Source organism: Megalobrama amblycephala, linkage group LG6 (assembly GCF_018812025.1).
Source record: "Megalobrama amblycephala isolate DHTTF-2021 linkage group LG6, ASM1881202v1, whole genome shotgun sequence".
Lineage (NCBI taxonomy): Eukaryota > Metazoa > Chordata > Actinopteri > Cypriniformes > Xenocyprididae > Megalobrama > Megalobrama amblycephala.
Window position 1 is genome coordinate 17493496 of NC_063049.1, and position 23624 is coordinate 17517119.

Below are 23624 nucleotides of genomic sequence, written 5' to 3' on the forward strand. Positions count from 1 at the left end.
GATGCTGCTGTCAGTAAAGGAAAATGGAGGAACAGACCAAATACCAATACATTCTGAAATTCATGTACATTTTTAGTCCAGTTGTTATGCTGCTTATATTTTGGTTAAATTAGAAAAGAAACTAAATAAAAAATGAATAAATAAAGCATTTTCACCAGAGGCCTCAGGCTTTTAAACAAAAATTTGATGATATTGATACAATGATCTCTAGTATCAATGGAATATTGTCAAGAAAAAGGATCACAGTATGCATTTTGAGCTTAATTTGCGTATATTCCTGATGTCTTCTCTGAACATCGCTGCATGTTCACTAAGCAATTAACACGTGCAGCAGAACTCATTGTGTTGATGAGGTTTGCATGTGGCTGTGTCTCACAGGAAGGAGTGGAGGTGAGGGTGGCACGGATCTTTAACACCTTCGGATCTCGCATGCACATGAATGACGGGCGAGTGGTCAGTAATTTCATTCTGCAGGCTTTACAGGGAGAGCCCCTGACGGTAAGACCCGTTCATTAAAATAATGAACTATATGCAGTGTTAATTACACCTAACTCTATAGCATCTCTCTTACTTTGACTCATTTCAGCTTCACACAGACACATATATGGGGTCTTACTTCAAAGTGTGGCCCTGTGAAACGAAACTTCTATAAAGCACACTTTTGTTTCATTTATTTAATCTAATCTTCAAATAATTTTTAACAGTGGCCATCCATACAGAATTCTGTCTTTTTTCCCTACCTATCATAAACTGTCATCTCAAATCACTAATTATTTTGGGATAAAAATGACAGTGGGGGTAATGACATTTTTAAAAAAGTATTTTCTATGGCTAATTGCCTTGTTAGCATTTTTAAATGCATGCAATTAAATAATATTTCACATTTTATGCATAATGTCATGCTATAATTATTAGGGCAGGGTTCTTATACATATACAACATTAGAAGGTAACAAAAATGATGAAGGCATGGTAAAGGTTTCAAAGACAGTTTTAATTTGACCTTCATATAACAAAAAGGAAAAAAAAAAATCTATCTATTGTTATATAGTAATCTACCCCAGGGACATAAAAGTGCCTAGTTGAAGAAACACCATTAAATGTGCACGCTTCCTTATTGTAAACACTTCAGCTCACATGAGGATTTCATATACAGATGACTGTTCCTCAGTCACCTTGTAGCAGCTCTTACAGCATGTGCTCTGATGATTCTGATTATAATTTTGTTTGTTTGTTCTGCACCTTTTTCAGGTTTACGGTTCAGGCTCTCAGACAAGAGCTTTCCAATATGTGAGGTAAGCACTTGATAAAAAAAATAAAAAATGTGTTTTTATTTGTTCATACCTCCCAAGAGCTCTTTAGAGTATGTCTGCATGTGTAAATGACATTGTTGATGAAAACTAATTAACCGCACAACAATACAGCAAAACAAATGCTATATAAAATTTCAAAAAAACAAAAACAAAAAAAAATCCTAAATATACGAATGCATAGGCATAATTTGCGGTGGGATGGGTGGGACATGTCCCCACCACTTTTTGAAAGGGTCGATATTGTCCCCACCCGTTTTTGAAACATCTCGCAGCATGGATATCTAATACAAAAGAAACACCTCTAGTTGATTATCAGTTTGTTTTAATAATAGGCGATCTGGCGGTGGGATTGTTGTTTTTTGTTAATCATGTTGAGTGCTAGTTGTCGCTGTTATCAGAGGCGCAACAGTGTTCTCGGCACTGGTGCACACTGCGGATTCAGACGGACGAGCGCTTCAACTGAGACTCTCTATTCGTTACATTGAAATCACAAATCAAAATATACATAAACGTGTCCCAGCTCTTGATATACAATCACTGATGAACATCTTTGGTTTTAATGAGGAAAAAAAAATAACTATACATGGATGGATTAGAACCCAGAACCTCTTGTACGCTAAATGAAAATGCTGCCACTAGTTTATCAGGACAATCTACTTTCAACAGCGGAACCACGTATTTATTAACTAATGTACATACTCTGAAGACTAACAACATATTGTATTATAGCAGATGTAAGGAAGAAACTATCATATTAATATCATATTATTATTATTATTATTATTATTGTAATAATATAATTACAATAATATGTTGTACTTAAACTGATGTTGTAATATTACCACAGTGGGCCTTATAGGGATAAACGTGTTTAGACATAGATCAGATGTCCAGATATCGGATATGTATCTGATTTGAAACCACATTTGGAAGTGGCTCAGAATGAGTGTGGAAAAAAAAAAAAATCAGATCTTGTGCAAATGCACATGTACAACAGCCAAAGTTTATGCAACACATCCATCTGTCACCTTTTTTTCTTTTCATTTCCATCCGATTTCATGTCTCCTTTAGTTTTGTATATTGTTCTTTCTACAGTTATTGTGCATGTGAGTGATAAGGGTAGTGAGAAAGAACATCTGGTCTCTGTAATGTCAAAAAAAAAAAAAAAAGGAGAAAAAAAACCAGCATAAATGAAATGCGTCAACCAGGAAAAAAATATTAAAATGAGCCTGACTGCATCAGTGCAGTCCTATCTTTTGTCTTAATGAACTGAACCTTGGGGAAAAACAGACGTTCTTGACAGATTGCTCCATGGCATTTTCAAAGACGGAGATCTGCTTTTGATGGGATTACTAATGCTTTTTGGTAATTAAATTGAAGGTATTTCAAAGGCTGAACTCTGTGTTTTGATTTAAACGGCTACAGTGTTTGTGTACAGACTGATGATGTGGTGCTATGTTGGATGCAGTTATTAGTAAGAGTAATGTGTCAATCATCTCTACCAGCATACGTTCCATACCAGCTCATAAAAAATGCTTGATTGACTGATATGTTAAAAAGTTTAGTTGTTATGCTTTCGAATCATATCACATATGAATGTATCTTTGTAAAAAAAAAAAAAAAAAAAAAAGCTGTTATTTTGTGAAGAGAACCACATAAAAAAAAAATCACTCATTCCAAATTTTACAGATGTTATACACATGTAGTATTGATAATATATTTATAGTATAAATAGCTTCTTATACAGGAAAATATGCCTTTGTATTTTTAGGAAGGGGTGACTTGCAAGGGGCTCTGTATATTTGAGGCCAGACAGGTTTGCCTTATCTATGTTCAGATTCATAGGAGAAAGGATATCAGCTTTTTCCCGGTCTGTTGGCATAGTTACTGTGCTTTTGTTTTTCTTTTGTATGGCAGTAAAATAGTTTGGTGAAATATAACATTTTGGAAGAATGGGTACATTGGTCTGGCAGAACCTTGTTAGTGTTGTATGACCTTCACCATTTGTGTGTGGAATTTTGTAAATGCCTCTTTCGTCTGACCTTCACATATTTTTCATCATTTTTCCAACTTCAGGGAACAGAAAGGATCTCAAAAGAAATTATGGCACTGTTTGTAGACGATATTTTAAATGGAATTTAATCAAGCCAGTTTCATCTACAGGTATTTGTTTTTGACACTCCAGTGGGGCAAGAGAACAGAGCCGTTGTGGGTTATTTGAACTATCTCAATCTCAGCAGAACAAACATTTAATGTGTGAAGTTTGCTTAATTAGGATTGTGTAATATAAGACACAGAAATGACCGCAGAATTTTTCTCCAACTTTCCTCTGTGAATCTGTTTCATACTCTTCTTTGAGGCCACAGTATCAAATGGCAGACATTGGCTACCCAGCTTTTAACCATCTTCATATGGATACTACTGGCCACTCTACTGAAGGAATTATTTATGGCATCGATGACACAATGTGCAAATTTAATGACTCTGGCAAATTCAAACAGCATAATAATTAAGAGGGAAATCAAGGGTGACTTTGTACTGACCAGTAATGTTGCAAAGCCATTGTACCTGTGGGTTGCCATATTACCACTCGGCATAGAGCAGTTTGATAACTAGAAGTAAATTTTATATATAAATATAATTATATAATATTGTATTGTATTGTATATCTTTGTCCACCGAGGTCGAAAATTGGCTCACCAGCACATAAAATAGCTATACAAGTAGTGTTAAAAACAACAAAAACAGAATGAAAAACAGACAAATTCACATTTCATAAAAAATATAAGGTAACACTTTATTTTAGGGTCTTTTAACTAGTTGCTTATTAAGATGCATATTACTAGAATATTTGCTGTTTATTAGTACATATTAAGCACATATTAATGCCTTATTCTGCATGACCTTATTCTACATTCTTAATCCTACCCAATCCCTAAACTTAACAACTACCTTACTAACTATTAATAAGTAAATTAGGAGATTATTAAGGGAAAAATCTAAGTTAATAGTGAATATGTGTTCCCTATACTAAAGTGTTACCAAATATAATATAATATTAATATGTAGTATAATTATATATATATATTTTATAGGTCCCACTTTATATTAAGTGGCCTTAACTACTACATTTAAATTAATCATTTGATACAATGCACTTATTGTGTACATACATGTTTTTAGATTGTACTTATATTTTAAAAACACCTGCATGTAATTACATCTGTAATTAATTTCTGTAATTACATTTATAATTACACTGTTGACCCATCCCTTACACCTTACCCCTACCCTTAAACATACCCATACCACCAAACCTGTCCCTAACCTTACCCGTATCACACCTCAATAGCAGCAAAAGTGTTTTGCAATTCAGTATGAACCCAGTAAGTATACTGTACTTATTTTCTGATGTACATAGTAGTTAAGGCCACTTAATATAAAGTGGGACCATTTTATATTTATATATTTTATTTTTATACAGTCTTTGGAGTTGAGTAGTGAATAAAGTTGTGTTGTGAAATATATTTTTTATTTTTTATCTTTTTTTTTTTTTTTTTTTTTTTTTTTTTTTTTTTTTACCAGGATGTACATTTTTCAGTGCTGTAGAGCAGCTTAAATCCTGAATTGTAATCAAACATCTCTTATGCCACTGGTTTCAACTGTTGGATACAGATGCCAAGGCCAATCCTTTAAACACAAAGTTGCTACCTTTTAAGAGGCATTTACAGGGAACAAAAAACATTTCAGCTTTTTTATCTCTTGACTTGTTTTATTATTTGTTTTGATCAAGAATCTTGAAATATTTTACATTTTTAATTGATGAGGTGGGTTAAGAGAATGTTTTTTCAGTCTTAGAAAGAAGATCTAGTAGTAGTAACTAGTAGATCAGTGTTTAATAGCAGTGTCATGGCTTTGCACCCAACACATCAATGTACTGTAAATGAGTTCTAGAGTATTTTAAAGATTTGTTTATATCTCTTGCAGCCAGACAATTAGTTTTCCACTTTTCTTAAAGTGCTTTAAGCATTGCATTTAACTGTGCATTAAATATCCCTAATACCTGACAGATATCACTGAAAATAAGAATTAAACAGCACAATGAGTCTGAGAAGTGGCCCACACTTTCTGACGTCAGGTTGACTGACATGTCTTTGAAGGACAAATGTGGTTTGAAGTGTTGGAGGGCATCTAAAACGTTCAGTGGTTAAGACCACAGACTAAATTACTGAACTCGTTTACAGTACAGATTCTTTATGGAAGCTGCTAACCACATTTCAACTAATTTCATGAGAATGCGTAACTATTTTAAAAGTTGCCAATTTTGTGCAAATTGGTATGATTTGATTGTTTAGGAAAAACTAAGCATGAGGGTCAACCCCTAAACCTAACCCTCAGTGAGGCATAAGCAGATTGCACAAAATCCTATGAATGAGGTCATACAAAATTTGCCACCAATTTTCAGTGGTGGACGAAGTACACAAATCAAGTACTTGAGTAAAAGTACAGATACGTATCATAAAATATGACTCAAGTGAAAGTATTTAGTGCTCCTTTTCAATTTTACTTGAGTGAAAGTATAAAAGTACTTGATTTTTAATGTACTTAAGTAAAAAAGTACTGATTGATGAATTTTTATTTTGTAATTTTATAAAGGCCACTTATATGATTTAATTTTATATTATATATTTTATATAATCCTATTGCTCAAAATAATTATGAATGATTATGTCAAATAGCCAGCACTAGTCAGTATGGATGGAAGATTAGTGGATGCAGATACATAATATGTAATGTGTGTTGACAAACAATATAAAAAACATTGCTAAAACATTGCTGCAGCAGAGGGGAAGATGAGCATATGTTAATTTGTGTTAGAGTCGCACGATTCTGGATAAAATGAGAATCAAGATTTTTATTTGTCTCTTTCAAATAGAAATCATGATTCCCCCATGATTCTGAATAAACTAAAACTAAACTAAACTAAATTGCATATAATTATTTACTAGAGGACAAAATATTACCTGCTGCAGTCTATTTAAAAATATTTAATTAATTAATTTTAAAAAAAATGGGTTTGAATGAATGATTTAATGACTCACTCATAACTATTTCACTTGTTTCATTACTGGATGAATCAGTGTTTTTGGACAAATCTTTTGAATGAATCATTTAATGTCAGAAACATTTTAATAGTCACTTGTCGCCCCCTAGTGCCGTAATGATGTAATCTATACAACTGTTATTTGAAGCGGCAAGTAAGTTTTAAAATGTGATTTGATCTGATTGAATCAAGATCGCGATCTGTAGACACATTGATGTGGACGTATCGCATTAAAGCATTTCAGTGGGCTTAAACAGATTGCCCTTTACAGCAGATTTAGTTCAAAAACATCTGATCTAAATGTGATTTTCAGTTTCAATAATTCATCCCAGAATTCAACATTAGTTGGCTTAACCGGACTTACTTACTTTACTTACAAACTTACTTTTCGCCATCAGTCACGCACACACTAGAGGATCCCCCAGGCTAATTTTCAGTCAGACTTGTAAATTTATTCACTGGAGAGTCGCTCTGAACAGATCATTGAATCAGTGATTTGTTGACTCGAACAACTGCAATACGATCAGTCCAATTCGCGAATGAATTGTTGATGTGATTTGTGAACCGATTTAACAGGATGATTGAAAAGAATCAGTTTGTGCACAAATCGGACACGACTTTTGCATCTCTGACCATGTGATGATTTCTTCATTTTAAAATAAGGATTAACGATATGTTTTATGAAATGTAGTTGAGTAAACAGTATGATTTTATGCTTTGGAATGTAGTGAAGTAAAAGTAAAAGTTGCTCAAAATGAAAATACTCTAGTAAAGTACAGATACTTGAAAAATGTACTTAAGTACAGTAACGAAGTAAAAATATTTCGTTACTGTCCACCACTGCCAATTTTACAAAGCATAAAAAGTTTTGAATTGCCGTTAGAGTGTGTTGGAAAATTTTAATGCTCAATCCAGTGGTTCCCAGCCCTGGTCCTGGAGTATACCAGCACTGCACAGTGTAAATGTCTCCCTAATCAAACACAGCTGATTCAACTCATCAGCTCATTTAGGGCTTCAGACTGCGCCTAAAACAAAATATTTATTTGCAAGTGATATTTTTGCTGAGATCGCCACTGGCGACAACACAAACTAGCATGTTATAATTATACATTTATGTGCATGTTCTGTGACCAGTACCAGTAGACTATGATTTCTGCGATGCAGAAAAAATAGACTGAATCAATTCATAAAAACGTAATTTACTGCATAGTGTGAATTGATGATGATAAATCAAGAGTTTGTCAGTATAATTAAATCAAATCACGACATGGACTAATGTATGTGAATATTAAACCGCTTTATTGTAAATCCTGCATGTTCTGTGTCTGTGTGAATTAATGCCGCAGACGCACAGTTCCGTTTTCTACACACATACTGAAGCAAGCGTGACGCTCGCTGTGTTTCTCAGCCTCTGCCGTCTCGACATGAACACAGAAACTTCATCTCCAGACTCAGAGCTGCTCTGATAGTCATTTCATGAGCATTTTAATGTTTCATTTGAGAAAAACTATCATCATATCATCTAGAAGCAAAGGTCTTTATGGCAACCCATAAATAAAAGTTCGGGAAAAGTAACTTGTGACAGAATTACTATTGTACAGTATAATGTACACCGACGAGCCATTACATTATGACCACCACCAGCCTGGAGCAATGAGCGTGCCTGACAACCGAACTGTGCCGCATATGCAGTTCACAGAGCAGTGTATATGTTACCAGCAATGTGTGAAATCCAGCATTGTATATACCATCCGAGGACCAGCTTTCAGTCAGTAGACCGTTCGGTTTCAGAATGGGAAAAGCTGCCAAGTTGTCGGACTTTGACAAAGGACAAATTGTGATGGCACGACACCTCGGACCTTCAGTCTTGGAAATGGCACTCCCTGTAGGTTGTTCAAGTAGGGCACAGATGGCCAAACAACGGACCGTCATCCAGCCGCGTGTCGTCCACAGCCCATTGATGCTAGAAGAGAGTGGAAACTGTCACACACTGTTCACAGTGACCGCAAGCCGGGTCTCCATACTAACTACACGCCATCGCCAACAACTCATGAAATGGGCCCAAGTTCATTGAGATTGGACTGTGGATGATTGGAAGAAAGTGACCTGGTCTGACCAATCAAGATTCTTGGTGCATCAGGTTTGAAGGCCAAGCGTGGATACGCCGATTACAGGATTTGGCACCTGGATGCACTCTTGGGCGGACATGAGCCTGCAGCGTTTTTTTCCGGACACTTTAGGCCCCTGTGATGAGCAGGGCGGGCGAGAGCCGTGAGGGAACGACGCGAGGCCGGTGACACGAGTGATAACAAATCTCTCACAGAGAAGCTCCGGAAGCATGTCCCTCCTTCCTCCCGGTTTTCAGCACCAATGTAACGACGTTCGTATATACGGGAAGAAAGAGGCGGGAACCGGCGAATGTTTAACAATCTTTAATTCAAAATAAACAAATACAAAACTAAAGTAAAATGCCGGCAGGTCCTCACAGACAACTGCCAGCCACACAAACATAACCAATCGAATCTATGTTTTGTGGTGTGTTTTTTACACTACTACTTTTCTCCACTATTGCACTACCGGCACGCGTTCAGAACTCTTTACGCAGATCAGCTATGCTTCAGGAACTCAAGTAGCTATCATGCTGAGCATGAAAAAAACTGTCTACATTTCAATGCTCTCTTGGTAACTGTCTATGCAGGAACTTTTCATCAAAACTTACTTGGCTATTATACAATTTATTCATCTGTTTTGGATCTTGGACACGCTGTGATGTGCAAACAGACCGCTATACAGCGGGGATCTGTTACGTCCACTCAAAAGATTAATGGCGTTTTGCTTATCTTGCTGCTGCTCTCCGGGGATATTCAACTAAATCTACCCGGGAATACAGCAGGACTCTGGCGCTGAGCCTTATTTGGCAACAACCATGGTGGTGTCTCACAATGAGGTGAGTGCCTGGGGATTTCCTGTAGATCTACCTGGCCTCCCAAACAACAAAGTGAGTTTAGTTAACAACGTACACAACGCTCCAGGGTATGATATTTCTACACTGCTTTCCGGTTATTTTACAAGAAGCTCAATTGAGGTACCAACGTATAATGCTAATGCTTCCTTGTGTTGAAATCCTGCAGTAAGAAAGCAGAGGCTATGCAAGATCTTTCAAACTGTTAACCATGCAAAAGTCCTATGGGACCCGAAAGTGAAACCAAGAGGACTTTTTGGTGGACATTTGAAAATCAGAAGTATAGTTTCAAAGAACGAACAATTGTCTCATTTATTATCCAACTCAAATTTGGACTTTCTTTGTATCTCTGAGACGTGGCTGCAACAATCTTCTTCTAGTGTATTTATTATGCCTGGATATCAGCCTGAAGGGGGAGTATTAATATACGTCAAAGATGGCATTAAGTGTGAACGTCTCATGTTTAACAACGTTAATGATTTAGAATTTGGGGGTTTGAATATTATTCTATCCCCTCAAATGTCATTTATTGTTTTATGTGTATATAGACCCCCTTCAGCAAAAGATACCTTCTATGATCAACTTATCAAAGGAAATAATTCTTATGGGTGATTTTAACTTGAACTGGGAAGATAAATTAAAAAGGAAAAAAATAAAAATGATTGCAGATAAATTCAATTTAAATCAATTAATTAAAGGCCCAAAAAGAATTGCTAAATCTTCCAAGACACAGTTAGATTTAATATTTACCAACAAACCCATAAGGATAATTAAGAGTTATAATGTTATCACTGGGTTATCTGTTCATAATTTAACCTTGGCTGCATGGAAACTAACAAAAAATAGGTTTAAAAATAATACAGTAACTTCTAATGTTTTTCATTGTATACCTAAAGGAAAATTAATAGCATTTAATGAGGAAATAGCTGGTTTAAAGTGGAACGATAAACTATCTTCTAAGGATGTAGATTATGGTTGTAATACATTTTTTAATAAAATTAATTCTGTAAGAGATAAATTTACTGTTAGAGTTCAGAAAAAAAAAATCAAGCATAAAAATAATTTTCCGTGGTTCAATGAGACTTTATGGAAGCTGATAGGGATAGGTAGGGATTCAGCTGTAAAGAAAGCTATTAAGTCTGGAAGAGATATAGATAGGCTCCGTTATAAAGGTTTGTGAAATAAAGTTATCCGAGAGATGAGAGTAGCTAAATCTAATTATTATCTTCATCTAATGAGCGAGGCAAAAGGCAATAGCAAGCTAATTTGGAAAAACATAAATAGTTTTTTATGGAAGGAGCCAACTTTTATAGAAGATTTTAAGCTTAAAGTTCAGGGAAAGCAAATTGAAGATGATTATGCCATTGCTACTACCTTTAATAGTTTTTTTTTTTTTTTTTTTTATTAGTGAATTAGGGGAAAAATTTGTAAGGAGGGAAATAAATATGTTTCTGGTTGATGTTGGTAGTAAAAGTTTTAATATTACCAAGACTAATGAAAAATGCAAGTTTACAAAATTATTAGCTTATTAAAAAATTCTAAATGTAGAGATGTTCATCAATTGGACACCATATTTTAACTCCTGTTATTACTCAGAACTTTCAGTTCTCATCTGACGCTCTAGCGTGATATCCTCATATTTATCAAATATAGAACAATATGTAAAAATTAAAGGGGTTAAGTCCTGTAACTTACATTATACAATGGGTGTACCCCAAGGATCAGTGTTAGATCCCGTATTATTCAGTCTTTATGTTAATGATCTCCCGAAACAGTGTGAAGGGATACAAGTGCAAATGTATGCTGATGATACTGTCATTTTTACGCATGCGAAAACAGCAGAGTTAGCAGCCGAAAAGCTACATGCTGCTATTGAAAGGATTACACAGTGGCTGGAGCAATCGTGTCTTAGCTTGAATATTGGTAAAACAAAAGGAATTTTCATCTCAAAAACAAAGGTTCAATCTCCTAATGTTGATATTTTTATAAATGGTGAAAAGATAAAAATATTTAATGAGTTCCATTATCTTGGTGTAATATTGGACTCAAATCTTAGTTTTAAAAAACATGTAAAGGAAATGGTGAGGAATATTAAATATAACTATATTAAAAATCTACAAGAAATCTTTGAACTTTGACTTTATCTCAAGAATCCTATAATGCAGCTCATTCTTTCTGATAAGATCACACCCTACACTGCCTTGATACTGTAGGTTCTTGGTAGAAATCTTAGCATCAGGATATATTGACTGTGTAATTAAGCACATTGTTTTTCAGATATTGTAGGTCAATAATTAAGTTTCAAATTGCCTTTACATTCATTTTATGCAAATTGGTATTTTGAACAGCAGGATATTGACCTGTGGAGGTAGAGCATAATTAACAGATTAGATATGTTGATGAGAATTAAAATATTTAGACTGGGAGAGATTGTGACGTGCAGCAGATCAGAGCAGGATTGCCCAAACACACCTACTCAGGAACACTCAGAACAATGTAGAAGCAGCAGTTTAGCATGTCATAGACATCCTATACAAGTAGCATATAGTTTCATCCGCTGTCCCTTAAACATGGTGCCCATACAGTCTTGGCCAGAAAGATCCATCTTATCTGTGATGTTTCTCAGTTATGTAAGTCATTATAACATGTCAACTTGATTTGTTATAAACATCTGCATTTTTTTCTCTGTTTCTCAAAACATTTCACCACATTTAGTCAGTTTTGGGGTGTGTTCACACTTGGACTTTGGTTCTCTTGGTTATTTTAATCCAGACCAAAATAGAAAATGATACAGTTAGTCCTGGTTCACTTAGTGTTCACACTGTCATTTTTAAAACCATTCCTGAAGATACAAATAAAATAAAATAAAAAAATAAAAACAGTGGTACATATGGTGATATTTTTTTTTTCCAGCTGAGAACTCATAAAGAGCTTATAAAATGTGTAAAAGTCAAAACTGCTCCAGGGATTCCTCCGTTGCACACAAATGAAGATCTGGTGCAAAGAGACACGGTTCAGACGCCTGCATTGAACTGTAATGGGCAACATTGCTCACTCCTATGACTAGAAAGTCCTGTTTTTGGTTCTCTTAGATGTCTTTGGTCTGCGTTGCATTCATATTTCAGTCACACCACCTCAGAGTTCGTCTCAGTGGGTCTCGGTCCGCTTATTTGGTGCACACCAGGGTTCGGATGGCAGCATTCACGCTTGTTCAAATAAACTAACACTTCAAATAAATTAACAGAGCAATCACACCAGAGTTTGATTTAATCAAACCAAACCTGCCAAGTGTGAACACACCCTTAATGTCATTATTATTGTCCCTGATACTTGTGAAAAGCAGGAAAGATGAAGCCTAAGCTCTTTCTACATACTTTACAATTACAAATACGGATGTTACAATACCAAAATTCCAGTAGTTGATATCAGTTTCAATACCAAAACTTAAATATTAATATACATTTGTTCTGGAGGAAAAGGCATCAGTCTTCCATCACACTAAAGAAGGAAGGAAAAGGAGGAAATCTCCGTTTGAAACATGGCAGGAAATGTCACTTTTCACAGGCTCTGATACCCCTCCCAGGGTCAGAGCCCCTTCGGTTCAAGAAGATAGCTTTGCAGCCCTTGTCTGATTCATCCTAAAGATAAATATGGGAGTGTTATCTCAAATAAGCAGTATACACTCTGTGAAGAGAAGATGGATCTCATAGTGTTATTAACTCCCTCGAGTCGTCGGTCACGCCGGCGATACCGCCTCGTTTTTTTTTTTTCCAGTGTGAAAGAGACTCAAAATACTCTGTCACTGTTGCACATACAATTAAGTTATACATCATTTTAATCTGTGGAATATCTTCTTTTATTTGTGTACACTCCGAGTAAAAACAAAATGTTGTGCTTTTTGTAAAATAAAGAAAACTAACACGATTCGTGATCTCTCGTCTCCCTCTGAACGAAGTCCAATCTGATAGTTCTCAGAAAATGAACTGTAACTTAGTGAATACTAATCACAAAAAAATAGACTTTTGTCTAAAGAAATGTTGAAATGTCAGGTTTTAAATCGTGTAAGTCAAATTGAAAAAAAAAAAAACCTGTTTTATGTAATCTGCATGAAAAGAGAGCCATGTCAGAAGTCCGTGATTCAGCTCATTATCCGCTAATGCGGCCATGCCCAAGGAAGCCAGCGCTATTCAGACGCAAATTCTGAGGCAATACATGTATACATCGTCTCAATCGTGTATTTATTGTCTTCAAAAGTGTTTATCTGTATGTTAAAGCCATGGTTAGAGACCTCTGGAAGACATGCTGTTAGTTCCTGGATTGTCACATGGCCTATTCTTCTTTAGGAGGCATTTGTGGACTAAAGGTGCACAGAGCGCCCTCCAGCTGCAAGTATGAATTGAAAACACAGTATCCAGCGCTTATAGTGATGACAATAAATATTGAATAAATATTACTCCTCTGTATAGAAAATTGACATAAACATATGAGAATCCATCAATATTTCTCTAAATGTGCATGCTTTTAAGCTAAAAGCATATATGAAATGCCATAGAGGTAACATAATTGTTCAGACACTTTGCATCACAGAAATACATTATATTTTAAAGTATATAATAGAATACCATTATTTTAAATTGTAATAATATTTCACAGTATTGCTGTTTTTTTCTGTATGTACACCATGATGAGCTTGAGACATGATCACAGAGGGTTTTTTTCACAGCCTACCTGTCTGAAAGAGCACATTAATATGCAAGTCATTACAGCTCATTATGCGATTATTTTGTCTTCTCAGGTGTGAATTACAGGATTATTCATGATGACTCACGCCTCCATGCATACTGTGTTTCTTGACAAAAAGTGTCTTACAAAAACTAAATCTCTCTATTGTTTTATATGAACGAGTAGGCAGGATAATTTTTTACATCATTTTGAAGCAAAAACTCTAGTCTACAACCTCCAATACCCAGAAGTCTTGTGAACACAGATTTAATATATATATATATATATATATATATATATATATATATATATATATATATATATATATATATATATATTTTTTTTTTTTTTATTTATTTTTTTTTTTTTTGGCCTTATTTCAGTGACTTAAGTTTTTTGTTTTTTTTCAATAACCACGCATAAACGTTATTTCTTCAAAAACACAAACATGTACATACATGTTCCTCACATATTATCGTAGCCTAGTTCGTGCTGAATACAGTGTAATGACACTTTTTCCATTAATATGTTTATGAACAACTGAAAAAAGCACAAATGTCAGGGCATGTCAAAACTTCTCCAGGGCCCCGAAAATCCTCAGACCCCAGAGGGTTAAAGGAAAAGAGACCAATTCACCATCCGTCTTTCCTGCTGTATTGACAGCTAGTGTTCAATGCACATCTAAAAGGAATAGTTTATCCAAATGATAAAAACTCTGTCATTATTTACTTGCCTACAGGTTATTCTAAACCTGTATTTTTCCATGGATCACAAAAATAGATTTTTTGTCAGAAAATAATGACAATCTCATGCTTGGGGAAACTATTCCTATACTCATTTTTATCTTATATCTTTGACAATTTTGCCTTTATTCAGTAGTACAGAGGATGATACAGAGGAATTTATGGAGTGGACAGAAAGAAACCGGATTAGGAAAGGACCATACGCCAGGATTCTAAATCATAAGCCTGACAGTGTTAGTGATTGAACGTTATATCACCAAGGCCAATATAGGAAGATAATATAGCAGTTTTTAATTATCAGCATCAGACAATAAGTTTTTCGGTCCCACTTTATATTACAATGTACTTATTGGGTTCATATTGAATTGCAAAACAAGTTTGCAGCTATTGAGGTGGGGTACGGGTAAGGTTAGGGAAAGCTTTGGTGGTATGGGTAGGTTTAAGGGTAGGGGTAAGGGTTAAGGGATGGGTCAAGAGTGTAATTATAAATGTAATTACAGAAATTAATTACAGATGTAATTACATGCAGGTGTTTTTAAAATATAACTACAATGTAAAAACATGTATGTACACAATAAGTGCATGGTATCAAATGAGTAATTTAAATGTAAGTATAGTAAGCATAGTAGTTAAGGCCACTTAATATAAAGTGGGTCCAGTTTTTCTATTTGCCTGATAAGTGTCAGAAGTGGGTGTTTATTTTGAAAGTGCCAAGACTTTTATTTTGATAGTGCTAAAAACATCAGTGCCTACAGTAAGCACAGATGCACAAGGAGCTTTTATTCTCCATCTTTATTAGATTACTGTCTTTGATTAACAGTTATGTCAAATTAATTATTATGAAAAACCTATGTAAAAAAAAAAAGAAAAAAAGAAAAAGTGAAATGCTATAATACTTTCTCATATACTGTCTCATATACATTCAGCAAATCTATATCATTTAAAGAAGTCTTTGAATATCAAATAATTGTTTCATTTCATGAGCCTTGCAAACTTTGATGAATCCAGCTGCTATATCTTCTAAAGTGTGTATTTGAGGCCTGCATAAAATTAGGTGTACTCTTATGTGATGGTTTGTTCATGCAAATCAGATGTGACAAGTTTTGTTGTCACTGGACACATGCAAGCGAGAAATCCTGGATTTCAAATGATGCTGTGCAAGCCTCTCTTTCAGTGTAAAACAGTGTTATCAATTGCCAGGCAGAAATTTAAATGCTAATCACTGAGAATAACAGAATCAGAAATCAGAAAACCTCTCCTCAGTAAGCTAAAGCCACACAATGCGATATCTAATTTATAGCTGAAGCTCAAACACACTTAGAGGGGTTTGAATAATTGCTAAAAGTAAGTATGAGTAAAAGTGATGTTTGATGTTTCTGTCAACCCCTTTGTTTATTCAGAACATTTTCTCACACCCCCTCTATGCTTTAGGCAAGAGTATAAAGCACACAGCTTGAGCACAGCACAAAGCCCACTGATTTCCTGCCAGTTTCACCTATTCAAATTATGCTATCCTACGTAATAATGGATTTAGGACTGCCCCGCACAATATAAAGGTCAGTGTGGTGGCACCTAGCTCTCTGCTGTAATTTATTGGCTCGTAAGTCATGCACTTTTTTCAGATTTTATGAATTGCTAAATACAAATGATGGCAGCTGCCATTTAGAACGTTATAAACAAGACTTATTCAAAATCTGCAAAATCTGCTTCACACATTTGCACATGGAAATCACCAGTTTACACATTCATTATCAGTGGTTAACATAGACAAAGAAATATTGAAATTATATTTTGATTGAGTGATGTTTAAAAAAAAAAAAAAAACATTGTAAAAAGATCATTTTAAAATTCATGTTGGAATGATCATTAACATGGTTCTCTAACCAGGCATAAATCAATTTTTTTTTTTTCAACAGTCAGTTCATCCACACTGAGCAATTTTTGTGTCAAGCAGCAAAACTGCTTTACTACTTGACATAATAATTGCTTATCAAAAGAAAATATGTTTCATCTACAGTAGGATTTTGGGCCAATGAAATCGCACAGTAGGTGGCTACCTGGTACAATGCAAAATAAATGGGAGCAAAGCATTCAAATCATTGCTTTGTTGCTTCTTATTGTAATTGGGCACTTGAACTTGAGGGAAATTGCTTGTCCTTTTTTTTTTTTTTTTCAGTAGGATGCTGGGACTCTCAAGGCCTTAATTAAATATAAATGCACTAGCCAAATAAGTTCTAGCAAAGTCTTTCTCAGTTCCTGAACTGACCTTGCAATCCTTAACAGTTCATTATTCACAGTCTGCATTTCATCCAATTAAGCCTTGGCATAAAATGCCAAACGATCTTAAGCATCATCATTTACAATTGACTTGTTCTAGCAGGGTTTCTTTGATTCTGTTGTCCTTGTAGATCTCTAGGTGACAGCAGTTACTGAAAGGCAGTGTTATTAAAGGATTAGTTCACTTCTGAATGAAAATTTCCTGATAATTTACTCACCCCCATGTCATCCAAGATGTTTATGTCTTTCTTTCTTTAGTCGAAAAGAAATTAAGGTTTTTGAGGAAAACATTCCAGGATTTTTCTCCATATAGTAGACTTCAGTGGGGTTCACCGGGTTGAAGGTCCAAACTGCAGTTTCAGTGCAACTTCAAAGGACTCTACACGATCCCAGATGAGGAATAAGGGTCTTGTCTAGCGAAACAATCTTTCATTTTTAAAAAACAAAAAAATAAATGCTTGTCTTGCACTGCTCTGCGATGCGCTACGCATTACATTGAAAGGTCACTCGTGACGTAGGCGAAAGTACCGCGGTAGGGCGAAAAACATTTTCAAAAACAACTTCAAAATCGTCCGATATCATTTTTACCTTCTTTTTTTTTTTTTTGTAAAGGGTGTTTATCTTTGCACGTTCACTTTGTAGACACTGGATTGGTACTTCCACCTACGTCATGATTGCAGAGCTAGTGCAAGACGAGCATTTGTGTTTAAAAACACATATATACATTTTTAATTTTTTAGAAAATGAACATTATTCCTCATCTGGGATCGTGTAGAGCCCTTTGAAGCTGCACTGAAACTGCAATTTGGACCTTCAACCTGTTGAAACCCACTGAAGTCTATATGGAGACAAATTCCTGCATTGAATAGAATATCTGATGTTGAACCTTTATGTTTGAATGGCTATGCTGGCGTGTTAGCGAGATCTCTGCTGCCCCACTGTGTTCATGCCAACACAAACACGCGCACACATTGAAGGAATGCATATATGCGTGTCTGAGCGCCCTGAAGAGGAAATTAAGTGTGATTCATTCATACTACTGGATTTGAAAATTGCTGAAGGTCTCTGTGAATTAATGAGTTTAAATAGTTTATCACTTTGTTCCTTCTTTTTATTCATTTTCTCTTCATTCAGATTAAGTCATCACATCTACATCATTCTTTCACTGCACTGTGTCGTGATGCCACATACACTGATTTAGTTGTTTCTTTTATTCCCCCCCAGTGATCTGGTGAACGGTCTGGTGTCCCTGATGAACAGTAACATCAGCAGTCCAGTTAACCTGGTGAGTTTATAATTTTGCTTAAATTAACAAACCATAGGGGCCATTCACACATTCAGTTGTTGTAATATTTCTGAATGGCTATAATTATCATTTTATTCTTAGAAATTGAGGGGGGAAAAAATCTTTTGACAGTCATTAGTACAGGTTTGTTATAAATAACTAAAACTAAAACCATAAAAAAAGCTGTTACTTGAAATAAATGTTAACTGAAATAAAATATTAAAACCCCTAAACTTATTTTATTGAAGCTAGTTGGCAAGGAAACATTCATCATTTTCATTTAGTTTAACTAAATCAAATACAACTAAAACTGAAATAAAAATAATAAAAACTATATAGACATTTAAAAGAACAATAAAAGTAACAAAAACACAAAATTAATTATCAGTATCTTGATGATACTAAAACAACACTGCATCAGTATCAGTGATACAGGCATTTTTTTTTTTTTTTTTTATAGTACTTGATGCCACTAAAGAAATATGTAAAATGTCAGATATTTAAAACACTGTCTTTATGTTGTTTTCACATAAATTTGGAGATTCAGTGTTAAATATTTATGCTTACACATTTTAATTTTAGGTGTGAACCTGTTCAATTAAATACATTTTTATTGATTTAATAGCACTAGATTCTTTTAATTTGTTTTTTACAGCATTTATTAATCAGTTAACATTAGTTAATTTACAAATATACTATTGATCATTTTTATTTATTGTTCGTTTATGATATGTTAATTTATACAACTTGAAATGTTAAAATTGTATTCGCATATTTAGTAGTATTAAGTGCTATCAGTTCAATTAAATGTAACATAAAGGCTGAATTATTCTGTCAGACAGGCTTAAAATAGCTTTGAAAAGTGTAATGATGTGACAGGCAATAGACTGGTCTTTTTAGATCATATCTGTCCAGTTCATTTAGAACAAACAGTCATTTACTAGCTTAAACTTATTTTCATGTAATCAAATAACTAAAAATATGATGTTTTGGTTAACACTGGGCACATTGTCCAAGGAGTGAATTGCTTGGCCTTCAATCTTAGTCAATACAATGTGAAGACGATATTAAGACGATATCTCCCACGTAACCCTATTGATCTATCTTCCTTATGTCCGCTCGCTTCTCTCTTATAGGGCAATCCAGAGGAACACACCATATTGGAGTTTGCGCAACTTATTAAGAGTCTAGTTGGTACGTTGAAATTCTTTAGAATTGGAAATGGGGTATTAGAATCTTAAGTTAACACCAAAACACTGAATGTCTCCTCAGTGAGCCGCAGTCATATTCAGTTCCTTCCAGAAGCTCAGGATGATCCACAAAGAAGACGGCCAGACATCCGCAAAGCCAAAATGCTTCTGGGCTGGGAACCTGTGGTGAGTTATGTACTGATCATTGCGTCTCACTGTTGATTATTGGGGCCATTTTAACCATTTGACATCTATCCATTTGACATCCATCCATCCATACCTATTTGACATCCATCCAGTTGACATCCACCCATCCATACCCATTTGACATCCATCCATTTGACATCCATCCATCCATACCTATTTGACATCCATGCGTGCATACATATTTTTCTATCCATCCATCCATACATACATTCGTTGTTCCATCCATCCATATGTACATGCATCCATCCATCCATTAATATGTACATATGTTAACTTTTTCCCTGCCATTGACACATTTTTCCGCCAACCTTGTTTTCACTCTTATACTGTAGGGGGCCCTGTTTTTCTGAAATAGTACAGCATCTCCAGATCCAAAAACAAGTAAAGAAAAAGATCTGCATAGCTGTAAACACACATATCACTCACTATACCCTCGTTCACTATTCCCTACATTAGTCCACTAATGTAGTTCACTTGAGAGAGCGAAAGAAAATGAGTGAGCAAATTCAGACACTGTGGGCTATAGGGCTATAGTTTGTGCTTGCTTTTAAATAATTATTTGAAACTTGGCAAACTTGCAGCTCCAGTAGTAAGATGAAAAGATTTATCTTGAACTCTGTCATTGAACCTATGTAAAAACCTTAATTAAACTTTAAAAATCAATTTAAAATTTGGAAAATGTTGGATGGATGACTCAGCTGCGAGCGCCATCTTCTGGCGAGACGCTCATAATGTATTATGGGTATTGTCTAGCCATTGAGTGTACTTCGGTTGAACACTTGTTATTCAGGGTGGCCACAGGTTCTTAAAAAAGTCTTAGATAAACTTTTCCTAATAAAAGGCCTTAAAAAGTTCCAATTCGATGGGTGTTAAATACTTTTGATCACATTACTGCAAAAAATTCTGACGGAACCATTGACAGTTTACAATCAGTGGACAGACCCCCCACGCACCCCCCACGCACACACACACAAACACACTTTTACTTCCAAAGTAAAAATAATTCATTCAGATTCATTGAACATTTTAAACAGAATGCAGCAATTAACATTTGTCAGAACCTTTTGTAAATTACAAACGTTCCATTCAAACATTCAGGTTCAACATCAGATATTCTATTCAATGTAGTTATTTTTAGTAGTCTGAATCATGATCTTGAAACCAAAAAAACCATAATTCTTAATTTATCTAAAATCGTGCAGCTCTTACAGTGGGTACGGAAAGTATTCAGACCCCCTTACATTTTTCACTCTTTGTTATATTGCAGCCATTTTCTAAAATCATTTAAGTAAATTTTTTTCCTCAATAATGTACACACAGCACCCTATATTGACAGAAAAACACAGAATTGTTGACATTTTTGCAGATTTATAAAAAAAGGAAAACTGAAATACCAAATGGTCCTAAGTAGGGGTGTGACGAGACGGGTATCTCACGAGACGAGACGAGACTCGAGATTGAGTTCACGAGACGAGACGAGACAAGATTTTTACACACTATTTTTAAGAAATCCTCAATGGCGAAATACATGACTAGAAAAAATATTCTGCAGGTGTATTTGAAATGTTTTAACTAATCATCTTGAATGAATGTCATTTCAGTTCTACTTTCTTACTATGAATTATCATATGCAGTAAAAGACAACAATACTCAAGCACTGTAAAAGGTTTTGCCACTAACTTAACTGACTGACTTCTCTTCTGTATGATTTCAATCTCTTCAGACATTACTGTACATGATTAATGAGCTTCTACAACCTTTGACCTCCTAACTGAACTCCTTTCCACAAACTGATCATAGAAATAAAAACAGTATAAATAAAAATGGTAACACTTTACAATAAGGTCTCATTTATTAACATTAACACATTAACCAACATCAACTAACAAGGAGCAATATATTTGCTACAGTATTTATTAATCTTTGTTTACCGGTATGTTAGTTAATAAAAATAGTCATTCATTGTTAGTTGATGACAGTTCACAGTGCATTAACTAATGTTAACAAATGAAACCTTATTGTTTGTGCTTAATAAGATTAAGAGAAAACTGTTATTCATTTTTATGGTAACACTTTACAAGTTGAAACCATAATCACACTCTCTCAATATTCAAAGTGCAAATAAGACCAACTTTTTCTTTGATACAGAGCTAAGAGATGGTTACAGCTACACTGCCCAGCCTAAAATAGCTTTCATATTGAGAGATATTTGCATTAATCAAGGAGCCGCTTTCAAAATGCAGGTATTGAAATCGCGTTTGAATGCGCGCGTGCGTTTACTTTCACTTTCAGCGATCGCGCGTAACTCTTTAAATATGGAGCGGCGCGACCGTTATCCAACTGAATTAAATGTTTTTTATTTAAACACAAAGCAAAAGGACAGTGGAGGCATAATGTAAACGTAGCGGTGGCATATTCTTTCCTAATCATCCTAACACTCTGTCATGGCAACATCACGAGACTACTTTTCGCCTCAACGAGAAATCTCGTCACACTTTAGTCTCGCGAGATCTCGTGACACGAGATCTCGTCACACCCCTAGTCCTAAGTATTCAGACCCTTTGCTCAGTATTTAGTAGAAGCACCCTCTTGATCTAATACAGCCATGAGTCTTTTTGGAAAGATGCAACAAGTTTTTCACACCTGGATTTGGGGATCCTCTGCCATTCCTCCTTGCAGATCCTCTCCAGTTCTGTCAGGTTGGATGGTAAACGTTAGTGGACAGCCATTTTTAGGTCTCTCCAGAGATGCTCAATTGGGTTTAAGTCAGGGCTCTGGCTGGGCCATTCAAGAACAGTCACGGAGATGTTGTGAAGCCACTCCTTCGTTATTTTAGCTGTGTACTTAGGGTCATTGTCTTGTTGGAAGGTAAACCTTCAGCCCAGTCTGAGGTCCTGAGCACTCTGGAGAAGGTTTTCGTCCAGGATATCCCTGTACTTGGCCGCATTCATCTTTCCCTCGATTGCAACCAGTCGTCCTGTCCCAGCAGCTGAAAAACACCCCCACAGCATGATGCTGCCACCACCATGCTTCACTGTTGGGACTGTATTGGACAGGTGATGAGCAGTGCCTGGTTTTCTCCACACATACCGCTTATAATTAAGGCCAAAAAGTTCTATCTTGGTCTCATCAGACCAGAGAATCTTATTTCTCACCATCTTGGCAAACTCCATGCGGGCTTTCATGTGTCTTGCACTGAGGAGAGGCTTCCGTCGGGCCACTCTGCCATAAAGCCCCGACTGGTGGAGGGCTGCAGTGATGGTTGAATTTCTACAACTTTCTCCCATCTCCCGACTGCATCTCTGGAGCTCAGCCACAGTAATCTTTGGGTTCTTCTTTACCTCTCTCACCAAGGCTCTTCTCCCCATAGCTCAGTTTGGCCGGACGGCCAGCTCTATGAAGGGTTCTGGTCGTCCCAGACGTCTTCCATTTAAGGATTATGGAGGCCACTGTGCTCTTAGGAACCTTAAGTGCAGCAGAAATTTTTTTGTAACCTTGGCCAGATCTGTGCCTTGCCACAATTCTGTCTCTGAGCTCTTCAGGCAGTTCCTTTGACCTCATGATTCTCATTTGCTCTGACATGCACTGTGAGCTGTAAGGTCTTATATAGACAGGTGTGTGGCTTTCCTAATCAAGTCCAATCAGTATAACCAAACACAGCTGGACTCAAATGAAGGTGTAGAACCATCTCAAGGATGATCAGAAGAAATGGACAGCACCTGAGTTAAATATATGAGTGTCACAGCAAAGGGTCTGAATACTTAGGACCATGTGATATTTCAGTTTTTCTTTTTTAACCCTTTCAAGCGTGAGTTTAAAATA

At 35.6% G+C, this 23624-nt stretch overlaps 1 protein-coding gene across 1 annotated transcript in view; it reads left to right on the forward strand.

Moving 5' to 3' along the window:
* uxs1 (UDP-glucuronate decarboxylase 1) overlaps positions 1-23624 on the forward strand; it is a 99839-nt gene that overhangs the window by 73984 nt on the left and 2231 nt on the right. The window contains exons 10-14 of the mRNA XM_048193137.1: positions 379-498; positions 1251-1294; positions 18345-18405; positions 19542-19599; positions 19678-19781. Of these exons, the coding sequence (XP_048049094.1) occupies positions 379-498; positions 1251-1294; positions 18345-18405; positions 19542-19599; positions 19678-19781 (387 nt within the window). The remainder of the gene's footprint in view (positions 1-378; positions 499-1250; positions 1295-18344; positions 18406-19541; positions 19600-19677; positions 19782-23624) is intronic.